At 46.1% G+C, this 12,109-nt stretch overlaps 1 protein-coding gene across 5 annotated transcripts in view; it reads left to right on the top strand.

Moving 5' to 3' along the window:
- Positions 1-12,109, top strand: part of DCBLD2 (discoidin, CUB and LCCL domain containing 2) — a 90,634-nt gene that overhangs the window by 20,680 nt on the left and 57,845 nt on the right. For all 5 annotated transcript variants that reach the window (XR_016443330.1, XR_016443328.1, XM_090055920.1 and 2 more), the window contains exon 2: positions 877-1,104. Coding sequence is in view for 3 of the 5 variants with exons in the window: in XM_090055920.1 (XP_089912046.1) it covers positions 877-1,104 (228 nt within the window). In the remaining 2 variants the exon portion in view is untranslated. The remainder of the gene's footprint in view (positions 1-876; positions 1,105-12,109) is intronic.

Genomic DNA, 12,109 nt, shown 5'->3' with positions numbered 1-12,109 from the left:
TGAACCAACTTCATAGAATGAGTACTAATGTTTGCAACTTACATAGTACTCTCTCCTTAAAAATAATTTTAAAATACCTAGTTACTATTAAATATCATTCATCTTAGTAGTCATGTTATGCTTGGCATGAATGTTTTGGGAATACCTTTGGTTTACAGCTGTTATATTTTTTCTGCTCAAAAGTCATAAATCTTCACTAACATGGTAGCTGTATCCATTTATTTATGTATTATCATTTACAGTGTGGTAATACCATTAACTATTGCCAACTGACTTCCCAAAATAGGAAGTCTGTTTCAGTGGTGTGATTAGGGAGAAGGGGAGGGTGCTAGGAGCAACTGCCCCTAGCTCCAGCTTGGGGGAAGGTATGAAAAATGTGCCTGCTGCTGGCCACCACACATTTGCTGTCATGGTAGAAATCAGAAATCACTGCTTCTGCTTTGCCCAGGGTGCCTGGCTGCATCCCTACACTGCCGCTCTTTCCCCCAAATAGGTTACTGTTGTAGCTCTTCGGATAGATGGAGTAAGGAATATAAAGCATGTTTACACTGCATGAAATGGTGCATCTACAGATGTCCAAGCATGCTCAAAACAACTGACTATTGGGACGACATGCAGAGTAACTACATTTGCCCAGGTTAATTTAACCTGCTGAGAAAGGTAGCGCTAACTGAAATGTTTGTATTTAGACATTAAGCCTAGATAAAGTTTATTAAATCCTATCGTGTTATGTTCATAGTTTCCCTGATGCCAGTTTTGTTTTTGAGTTTAATTACCACATTTGAAAAAACTTGAACCAATATTAAAGTTGATGAGACTACAAATGAAACTTTGAAGATTTATACTGTGTGAATTTTTGTTATAATTTTTTTTTAGGTGATGGATGTGGACATACTGTTCTAGGCCCTGAAAGTGGAACTTTTACTTCAATAAACTACCCACAGACCTACCCCAATAGTTCAGTGTGTGAGTGGGAGATTCGTGTCAAACCTGGTGAGAGAGTTCAGCTCAAATTTGGAGACTTTGATATTGAAGACTCAAATTCTTGCCACTTTAATTACCTGAGAGTTTATAATGGAATTGGACCCACCAGGACAGAGATAGGTATGAGCTTTTATTCCTTGTTTTCAGTATCGAATGTTGTAATTTCCTGCAGATCATGGCAAAATATTTGCTTTTTACTGTTGCTTTTTAAAACACTGTGACAGGGGGGCGACTACAAGCTCCGCCCTTGAGCCACTCACATAATTTTCCTGCCCCCTGCCTAGGGCAGTCTACCCTGCCTCACCTGCCACACCGTTGATGTTACCACAATGGTTGTTGTGTGTGGGAAGCTGTCCTAATCTTGGCCATGGTGTACTGGGCCAAATACATGGCTCCAAACTACCTCTACACTGTGTCCAGTGCCTGGGAGGTGGCGTCTAAACTGCTGACAACTCCGGCCCCTTGCTAGGCCTCAATCACTCTGCCCACTCCTGGGCCTCACCCATTCGGCCCCTCACTGAGCCTCACCCATTGCACCCTACTCCACGCAGCCCTTTGGGTCCCACCCTGGCCCTACTCTACACAGTCCTTTTGGCTACATCGCTCACACACTTTGACTAACCTACGCACAGTCTTTCAGACTACCTGCAAGCCCTAATCTACTCAGCCTCTGGCTTTCTGCCCCACATTGAGCCAAACTCAGCCTCTAGTCCCTCTCTGGGCCACTGGGCCTTACACCCCACTCAGTGGGCCTTGGCCCCTGTCTCAGACCCCACGTGGTGGACATGGGCCCCGTGCTTTTCTGTTGGGGTGTGCTCCCCTAGCTTTTCCCCTCCACAGGGGATACCCACAAGGCAGCGGGGGCTGAGGCAATACAGCATCCCAGCCTTGCCTTCCACTGGGCAGGCACTGGTGTAGCATTTCCTGGAGACTGTCCTGCCACACAATCCAACCCCAGCAGGATGCAGTTTCGGGTCTAACCCAGGACCAGAAGGAACCTCTTCCACCCCCATAGTTCCTACCCTAACCTCCAGATGTTTCAGAAGCTGCTCTCAGGCTATGCAGTGTTGCTCCAGCGGCTCCTAGAAGTAACTGCTGGCTCTGCTTCTAGGGCCTGGGCTTATACCCTGGCTGTCCAGACCTCATCCGGTGGGGGGGGGAGGGCATGTGATCATGTGACTGCCTAATAGGGCCTGACTGCACCTGCTGGCTGGTCCACAGCCTGCTTCAACCTCTTAAAGTGGCGGGCACAACTTGTGCTCTACCACAAACACTTTTAATAAAATGTTCTGTCCATAAACAAGTATCCGTGTCAAACATTGTAGACAGTAATTCATATCTAAACTTCAGAGAATTGTTACATTTTCACTGAATTTCAAGCAGGCTTTAATCTTGACTGTGTGAGGAATGCTTATTTCAGTGGTATGTATTAATTGCTGCTGTAATACAAAAGTGATGAAAGTGTTGAGTTATGTACTGGTATACAGGAATTTCTAATAAGGGAAACAGGAAATTTTAGTATGGGACAATTGCATATCCCACAGTCCTTGAGCAAAAAAAATCAGGCAAAACTTTTTCTTAATGCGATGGCATCTGGTCTTCACAATCAAATGAGGAGATTAATCAGACAGCAGTTCTAGTTGTTTGGCTCATCAAGCACTTATTAGAAATCACTGTTCTAGAACAGGTAATCTGAAGTTGTGCTGTGTGTTTTTCTGATAGATGGAAAGGAAGATACAAATGAAATCTGTCTGTATTCAATTTAACAGCGGTAACCAGAAAAGGAGTCTGACAGTCATTCTGTCTTCAAACTTATAACTGTCCACAGAAAGTCTGGACTGCTAAAATCCTTTATTTTTTTTAATAGATTTTATAATAGATGAAAATGTTCATTCGTGGATCTATCCACTATTGCCATCTGCTGAAATTGCTGCTATCTTGGTTCTTGTTTGATGCGAAGATTACCACTTCTTTCTCATATGTGCAACTCACTGTGACTGAGTATGTTACAAGTCAAAATCTTCATTCCTTCATGTTCTGTAATTAAAACCTATTTCCAGTCTCTCTTTAGCACTTCTCAAAAATTTGTTTTAGCAGAGTGACCAGGGAGTTCCATCTACTTATGCTGTTTTACACTAACAGATGGGGAATGAATTCCAGAGTTGAAAGGACCATGGAAAAATGCATTGTTAAAAGCTTTTTTTTTTTCAGTGTCAGGATTCCAGACTTCTCTTGATCTCGCCTGATGCCTTTGAAAAGATAACCACGCTTCAGAAGTTTCCTGCTTTCAGAGTTTTCTCTAAAAGGGCAGAGAACTCTTCTTTTGTTTCAAACAGCAGTGTAACAAATATAAACTTTCTGCTTCAAGGTTGACAACATGTGACGGAATTTTACTCAGGTTTTTAGGCAAAAAATGCCAAAGCACTGATGTTTTCTGCACAGCTATATTTTGGTTTTTAACTTTTTTCCAACAGCTTTGAGTTAGTGATGTTTCAGCAATGATTTGGTTTGAGTTAGTGATGTTTCAGCAATGATTTGGTTTGTGTAACTTATCAGTAGGGATTTGGGTTTTCTATTTTCTGTGGAAAAACAGATTTTCTCCTTTAAAGGAGCAGGGGACAGGCAGGATAGAGATGCCAGGTCCCGTAGCCCTAGTAACTGGAGGCCCCATCCAGCAGGGCTGAGCAATGGGGAGAGGGGGAACAGGAAGTTGCAGGTCAGGAGTGAAGGGCACTGGCAGGGCCGGGGGGCTGTGGGTTGGGAGTGAGTGGCACTGGGAGGGCTGAGGGGGACTGTGGCTTGAGAGTGAGGGGCAAGGGGCAATGGCATGGGCAGGACAAGGCATTGGCATATCAGGCCTGCTTAGCACCACAAAGCAGTAGGGGGTTGGGGGGACAGCTGTAGCTGGACCCATGTCCTAGTGAGTGAAGGGGACAGGGAGAGCTTTTATTTTCCATGATTAAAAAAAAAAAACCAAATGGAAAAATGTGTAGGTATTTAGAATGTATTTTATTATAATGATTGTGGCACCTGATAAGCTTCCAAATTGCTTAAAAATCATAATATATCAGTGAAATGTGTTCAACTGAGATATATAAAATGAAACTCCATTTTATATATATATACAATGGAGTTTCCTTTTTATATATATATACAATGGAGTTTCCTTTTAAACATGCAAAAACTCTGCGGGGGTTTTAATCAGAGAAATTTGGATTTTTAAACAGAGCAATCCAGGATCCCTGCATATCAGCATTGAACCGGCTAAAGCAAATATTGTTGTAAAGGCACTTGTAGAAAGCTGGCTTTTTTCAGGTTGACTCATTTTACTGTTACATAAATGTGTGTGTGTGAAAATAAGTATCAGCTTGGAGTCTCTTTAAGCCATATTTGCTCCAAAATAATAAAACACTAAGGTCCTTAAATGGCAAGGAACGTTCAGTGCAGATCAGTCTGTTACTCGCTTACAAGTGAGTTAGCTGACTAAAGTAAATTTTCTGCTTTTTGTTTCTCTTGAATTTAATCTGTTCCCAGCTGGTGTAATGGCATGATAGCTTAACTAAGTATTAGTTTTGTTCTGTTAACAGTATAATTCGTGGAACTAATGGTGAGTCTAAGAATTGCATCCATACAGTTGCTAATACAATTGCTTAATATTTATATATTTGAAAAAAGACTTTAGAAAAGTTAAGTGATTGTCCCCCATTTTGACCATAAAACAAAGCTAATAATTTATTAAGCTTACTCTAAGGTAAAACAGAACAAATCTTATATCAGCTAGAAAACTCATAAGAAAAAGTGGAAGACCTCCCCTTTCTGCTAACTCTTTAAAATAAAAGCAAGTTTTCCTACAAATTGATATTAGAATCATAGAAAACTTAGGGTTGTTATGGACCTCAGGAGGTCATCTAGTTCAACCTCCTGCTCAAAGCAGGACCATCCCCAACTTTGTCATCCCAGCCAAGGTCTTAATATTCTTAGGTGCTACTTCTCACACTCTTTGCCTGGGAATTTCCTTACATCATAAAAAAGAAAACTTTTAATGAAAGGAGTCTTGCAGAAACTGGAAGTCCAACAGAGCTTTGGCAAACCTTACAAGTCACTTAGGAAGGATTCCATTCATTCTAGACAACATCCATCTTTAATGTAGCTCAGTATCTCTGATTGCCTGGTACATGGTTACCTTCTATATGCCTTTCCTTGGGGAAGGAACTACGAAAGGAATTTTACAAGGAGTCTTAAGGAGTTCAGTTTTATAGTTCATCAAAGGATATTTCTACCCTCCATACTGATATAGTTTAGCCAGATTCATTCCCCAGCACAGTGTCATCTGGCCCATAGGGCTCCCCACAGATCTGTAGGAGATGCTGTGGGCCATGACCCTGTATGCTAGATTGGGTGCACAGGGTAGTGTGGGGCCCCTTGGACCCGATCCCAAACAGGCAGGTATGGTGCAGGGGCTTCTAGGGCCTGCAGACTAGCCCACACCATTCATCTGACTCATAGGACCAAAACTATGAGCACAACTGGTTTAGCAGTATGTGAGTTAATTATAAACAAGCTAGCCTGGAGAAGCTTCTTGGGATGGTAAATTAGCCTGTGCTGAACTGTGTTATTGATATGGCTAGACAACTTTTGATACCCAAACTAGCAGTTTAAAACTATGCTATGCTATCTCTGCATTATACTCTAATCTATAGTTTAGACAGGGAAAGCTAAACAACAGTTTATTTACAATCTATCAGTATCTATAATGAGAGAAGAAATAGGACAGTAGTGGCCTCTACCTCTATCACACGATAGCTTAAGACGACCAGGTAACTAGAAGCTGACGTTAGGAAAAAAATCAGTTGGTAAAAGAGACAGCAGTTCTTAATAGTAAATGTAATTAAACTCATTGGAACAGCATAACAAATGAAATGGTAAATTCATATGGCTTAGGATCTAATTTTTATGACTCCAGCAGACAACTAAAGTATATGGTGAACTGCTAGATTAGATTAAACATGTTTAACAGGAGTTAGCCTTTATAAAATAAAGTTATACATTTTTCATTTTTCATATGACTAGAAAACACTGATTTATTTAAGAGTAGTCACAGTAAGCTGCATTTAGGAAGTCATTGCAGAATGATAAAAATGATCTTTTGAAATTATGTCAACACTTCTTGGGATTTCTTATTCTATATATATATTAGAAAAGTCCAGACTTCTATTAAATATTTATTAGCAAACTACGTGTACACTATATATGCATGTAATGTGCAGTTTGCAGGCATTTGTTCAAAGTTCTGTCACAAATTCTAATAGTGTAATCTACCCTTGGCTGAGAGGGTATCTGGTTTTCTTTTTGTTTATCCTAGAGTCAGATAACATTGCTCTTATGAAGAGAATGAATGAACTTGAATAGTAAACCATTAAGTATGTATGGTGTAACAAGTGTGCCGTCCCAGGGCCAGTCCAGACATTGGCTCTCCCACTTGTCTAGGGCAGTTTGCTCTGCTGCCATGCCTTTAATGTAACTGAACACGTTCCTAGGTGGGAGGCTACCCATTTAATTGCCCTGATGCCAAGGGCAAATACACAGCTCCCAGCCTTCCCTTATACCATGACCCAGGCCTTGCAGCTGGCATTCATATCTACAAACTCCAAACTTGGCCTCAGGCATCTTCAGACCTACCTGGGTCCCTGTGAATCCACACTAGAACTTCAGTACCCTGCCCCTCAACACTCAGCTCCTCACTGGGCTTCTGAGCCTAATGCCCTTCAGGCCCCACTCAGTGGGCCTTGGCCCTATGCTTTTCTGTTGATGTTGGGGTGTGCTCCCCTAGCCTTTCCTCTCCATGGGGTCACCCACAAGGCAGTGGGGGCTGAGGCTTTCTGGTGCCTCATACTCTCTGTTCATTGGGGGGGCACAGGTGTGGCATTTCCTGGAGACTACCCTCCTACAGGCAGTCCCACAATGCAACCCTTCCCAGCAGGGTGTAGTTTTAGGTTATGCCCCAGGACCAGGAACCTCCCCCATCCCCATCATTTCTACCCTGAACCTCCCAAGTTTTTCTAGAAGCAGCCAGCTGGGTAATGTTGTTCCTTCAGCCCCCTGCAGCAACTGCCAGCTCTGCTTTTTGGCCTAGCCTTATACCCAGGCGCCTAGTCTCTCCACCAATCAGGCAGCCTCCTGCCTAACATGTGACTGTCTTCTTGAACCTGTTCCCCCCTGCAGGCTGCTTACTGCCTGCTCAGACCCCTTAAAGTGGCAGGCACAACTTGTGCTTTACCACATAAGTTATCTGATGTTTTTAATTGTGTTTGTTTATCAGGCACAACATCTTAAATAAAATCATAGGGGAGCTATATCATCGGTAATTCAGAGAAGCATGCAGAGTAGGCAATACGCTTTCTCCCCACTTCTCTCCCCACACCTCTCCCCCTGCCCCTTGCACTTTCTCTCCCTCCCTCCTTTAATTACTTTGTAAGCATAGGGTTTAGGGTTTTCTTGTTAGCTCATTTATCCTTAACATTCATCAGTTCTTCACCTCCATGGGATGCTGTGGCAGGACGGCCCCTAGGGGTGCCATGACCTCCCCTAGTGCCCTTGCCTACCGTGCCAACCTGGGCTTTGAATGCACCCTCTATCTCGCCCGCCACGTCTTTGATCTTGGTATTGTCAGTGGAGGCTGCCTTCCTACCCTTCTTGGCACGGGGCTGATCTTACTATGCCGGGATTTTCTCCGAGTCCCAGTGCCGGTCTTCTCCCGGGGCCAACTCAATACACGCGTCCCCTCCTGGGGCAGCTCTCTGATTGCGTCCCCTCTAGCCCAGCCCGGACTTCCCAATGGGCTTATTCCCCTCTCGGGGCTTTGTATCTCACAGGCAGTGCCCCACTCGGGCCTGCCTCCCTTATGTTCCGCGACCACTCACGTACCGGCCTATTCTGCGCTCCCCGCGGTCTTTATGCCCGCACTCGGGCCTGTACCTGCGCCTCTCACGCTCTTTGCCCGCACTGGGGCCTTTGCTCGCTCTCCTTGCGCTCGCTGCCCGCACTGGGGCCTTCTATGCCCGCACTGAGGCCTGTGATCGCGCCTCTTGTGCTCGCAGCCCGCACTCGGGCCTATGCCCCACTGGGGCTCTTCCCAATTGGGACCTCCAATTGGGGCCTGTCCCGGTAATGCCCACACTGGGCTGGGGGCGGGTCCCCCCCACTGCTTAGACCCACCTTCCTGGTCCCGTGCCCTACTGGGCTTCCGCCTCTACTAGACTCTTCCCGAAGTCGCCCCAATGGGCTGGGGTCGGGACAGCCCCACAATGCGGCACCCTCCATGGTGCCAAGAACTCCCCCTCCTTACTGGGGAGCTCCTGAGGCCTCCTCCACCCCTACAGCCTCGCCCGATCCTCCGGTGTAATAATCACAACACCCCAAACAGAAACACAAGGCCCCTAGGCCATAACATGAATCTTTAAGCCAGCCTGGCTATCCTTCTCTCATCCCTGTCAGGGTCCTCTCCATCCTGCATCCGCATGCTGCTGCACAACACCGCCCTGCTCACTCTAGCAGAGCTCCAGCTCCTTGAGCTGCCAGAGCGGAACTGCCTCTGGCCTCAGCCTTCCCTGCTTAGGAAGGCCAAGCCTCGCCCCTTGGCGGTCAGCTGATCCAATTAGTTCCCATGTCAATTGCCACCTGCTGCCCTAATGAATGGCAGCTGAATCCATTTCCTATTATCAGTAGCAGGCACCCTAGTGCCCTGCTACAGATGCCAAGCCTATTTTTGGCAGTTCTGAGATTTAGCAGGGAAATGCTGTCAACGTGTCTAGGATCTTGCATTTCAACATCTAACCATTACACTTATAATCTTTCATAGGTGCAAAGCTAAACTACCATATGTGAGCTAGATGCAAACTGATGCAGTACTATCTTACTACTGACAGCTCTAGTTTCCAGACTCCTACTCGTAGCTATCCTAGCTTCCAAAGAATGAAAATGGACCAGTAGCAACTTTACATTGCTCCTACTTGCATCTCCTTATGCCACAAGCATAAAATGCATCTGGCCCCATGGACCAGATTTTCATAGATTTCATAGACATTAGGGCTGGAAGGGACCTTGGAAGATCATCAAGTCCAGCCCCCTGCCCCAGGGGCAGGAAATCAGCTGGGGTCATAGGATCCCAGCAAGATAAGCACCCAAATTTCTCTTGAAGGCGTTCAAAATGGGTGCTTGAACCACCTCCAATGGCAGGCTATTTCAGACCTTGGGGGCTCGGAAAGTAAAGAAGTTCTTCCTTATGTCCAGCCAAAAATGGTCCTGGAGGAGTTTATAACTGTTCAACCTTGTCATCCCTTGGGATACACTGGTGAACACCCCTTATAAACTTATAGGTGGCCACCAGATTACCACTGAGCCTGCACTTTTCCAGGCTGAAGAGTCCCATGGCTCTCAGCTTCTCATCATGAGGTCTGTTTTCCTGACCTGATCATGCGTGTAGCTCTCCTCTGACATTCTCAAGCTTCTCCACATTCTTTTTGAATTGTGGAGCCCCAAACTAGATGTAGTACTTCAGCTGTGGCCTTACCAATGCTGAGTACAAAGGGAGAATGACATCCTGGAATTTGCTTGAGAAGCATCTATGGATGTAAGCCAGCATTTTGCTTACTTTACTAGCCGCAACATCACACTGAAGGCTCATATTCATCTTGTGGCCAATCATGACCCCCAAGTCCCTTTCATATGTAGTGCTAGCCAGCGTAGCACTACCGAGCCTATAGGCATGCTACAGGTTTTTCCTCCCCAGGTGGAGAACCTTGTATTTTTTGGTATTAAACATCATTAGGTTCTCGTCCGCCCATTTGCTGAGCCTGTCAAGGTCAGTCTGGATCACCCTCTTGTCCTCAGGTATGGATGCTTTACTTCAAAATTTGGTATCATTGGCGAATTTGGCCAGTCTACTACTGATACCAATATCTACATCATTAATGTAGATGTTGAACAAAATAGGTCCAAAGACAGAGCCTTGAGGGACCCCACTGGTCACAGCACACCACAAAGATTTACTAATGTCAACCACCACCCTCTAGATCTGACCACGGAGCCAATTCCCCACCCAGCAGATCATGGTGAGGTCAAGGCCGCAGTTGGCCAGTTTTGCTAAGAGGTGATCATGGGATACCAGATCAAAGGCTTTTTTGAAGTCAAGATATAGGACATCAATCTCCTCTCACTTGTCCAGGTGATAGGTCACCTGGTCGTAAAAGGAAAGAAGATTGGTCAAGCAAGACCCACCTGCAACAAACACGTGCTGGCTATCCCTCAGTATGTTGCCATTGGCCAGTCTGTTAAGAATGGCCTCTTTGATAATCTTTTCTAAGACCTTCCCTGGGATAGAAGTCAGGCTGATGGGCCTATCGTTTGCCACATCCACTGTCCTCCCTTTCTTGAAGATAGGCACCACATTTCATAGATTTCATAGATTTCATAGACATTAGGGCTGGAAGGGACCTCGGGAGATCATCGAGTCCAGCCCCCTGCCCAAAGGGCAGGAAGTCAGCTGGGGTCATAGGATCCCAGCAAGATAAGCATCCAATTTACCCTTGAAGGTGTTCAATGTAGGCGCTTGAACCACCTCCACTGGCAGACTGTTCCAGACCTTGGGGGCTCGGACAGTAAAGAAATTCTTCCTTATGTCCAACCTGAAACGGTCTTGCAGGAGTTTGTGACCGTTCGACCTCGTCATCCCATGAGGCGCTCTGGTGAACAGATGTTCCCTCAGATCCTGGTGGTCACCCCTGATAAACTTGTAGGTGGCCACCAGATCACCCCTGAGCCTGCGCTTTTCCAGGCTAAAGAGTCCCATGGCTCTCAGCCTGTCATCGTAAGATCTGTTTTCCTGACCTCTGATCAGGCGCGTGGCTCTTTGCTGGACTCTCTCAAGCTTCTCCACATCCTTTTTGAATTGTGGAGCCCAAAACTGGATGCAGTACTCCAGCTGCAGCCTCACTAAGGCCGAGTACAAGGGGAGAATGACGTCCCGGGATTTGCTCGAGAAGCATCTATGGATGCACGCCAGCATTTTGGTTGCTTTACTAGCCGCAGCATCGCATTGGAGGCTCATGTTCATCTTGTGGTCAATGATGACCCCCAAGTCTTTTTCTTCTGTAGTGCTAACCAACGTAGCACTGCCGAGCCTATAAGGGTGCTGCAGGTTTTTCCTCCCAAGGTGGAGAACCTTGCATTTTTCGGTGTTAAACACCATCAGGTTCTCGTCTGCCCATTTGCTGAGCTTGTCCAGGTCAGCCTGGATCACCCGCCTATCTTCTGGCGTGGATGCTTTGCCCCAAAGTTTGGTGTCATCGGCGAACTTGGTCAGTCCACTCCTGACTCCAATGTCCACATCGTTAATGAATATGTTGAACAGTATAGGTCCCAGGACAGAGCCTTGAGGGACCCCACTGGTCACAGGGCACCACGATGAGTGACTGCCATCAGTCACAACCCTCTGGGTCCGACCACGAAGCCAATTTCCCAGCCAGCGGATCGTGGTGGAGCCAAAACCACAACTGGGCAGTTTGGCCAAGAGGTGATCATGGGATACCAGATCAAAAGCTTTTTTGAAGTCAAGATATATGACATCAATCTCTTCTCCCTCATCCAGGTGATAGGTCACCTGGTCATAGAAGGAAATGAGATTGGTCAAACAAGACCTACCCGCAACAAACCCATGCTGGCTGTCCCTTAGGATGTTAGCCTGGGCCAGTCCCTCAAGGATGGCCTCCTTAATAAACTTTTCTAAGATCTTCCCCAGGATAGAAGTCAGGCTAATGGGCCTGTAGTTAGCCGGATCCACTCTCCTCCCTTTCTTGAAGATCGGCACCACATTGGCCTTCTTCCAGTCTTCGGGCACTACACCAGAGCACCAGGAGTTTTCAAAGATCTGTGCCAGGGGCTGGGCTATGACGCTCGCCAGCTCCTTGAGTACCCTGGGGTGCAGGTTGTCAGAGCCAGCTGACTTGAAGGTGTCCAGCCTCTCAGGGGGTTCCTTCATGAGGTCAGCATTGGTGGAGGGTAAGGAATCTCCCTCACCTGGGCCTCTCTGTCCTATAATGGGCAGGGGCGTCCCATGGGACTGGTGAAA

The sequence above is a fragment of the Crocodylus siamensis genome, chromosome 1, assembly GCF_052110815.1.
Source record: "Crocodylus siamensis isolate JL-2025a chromosome 1, ASM5211081v1, whole genome shotgun sequence".
NCBI lineage: Eukaryota > Metazoa > Chordata > Crocodylia > Crocodylidae > Crocodylus > Crocodylus siamensis.
This window is presented reverse-complemented; position numbering and strand designations above follow the sequence as displayed.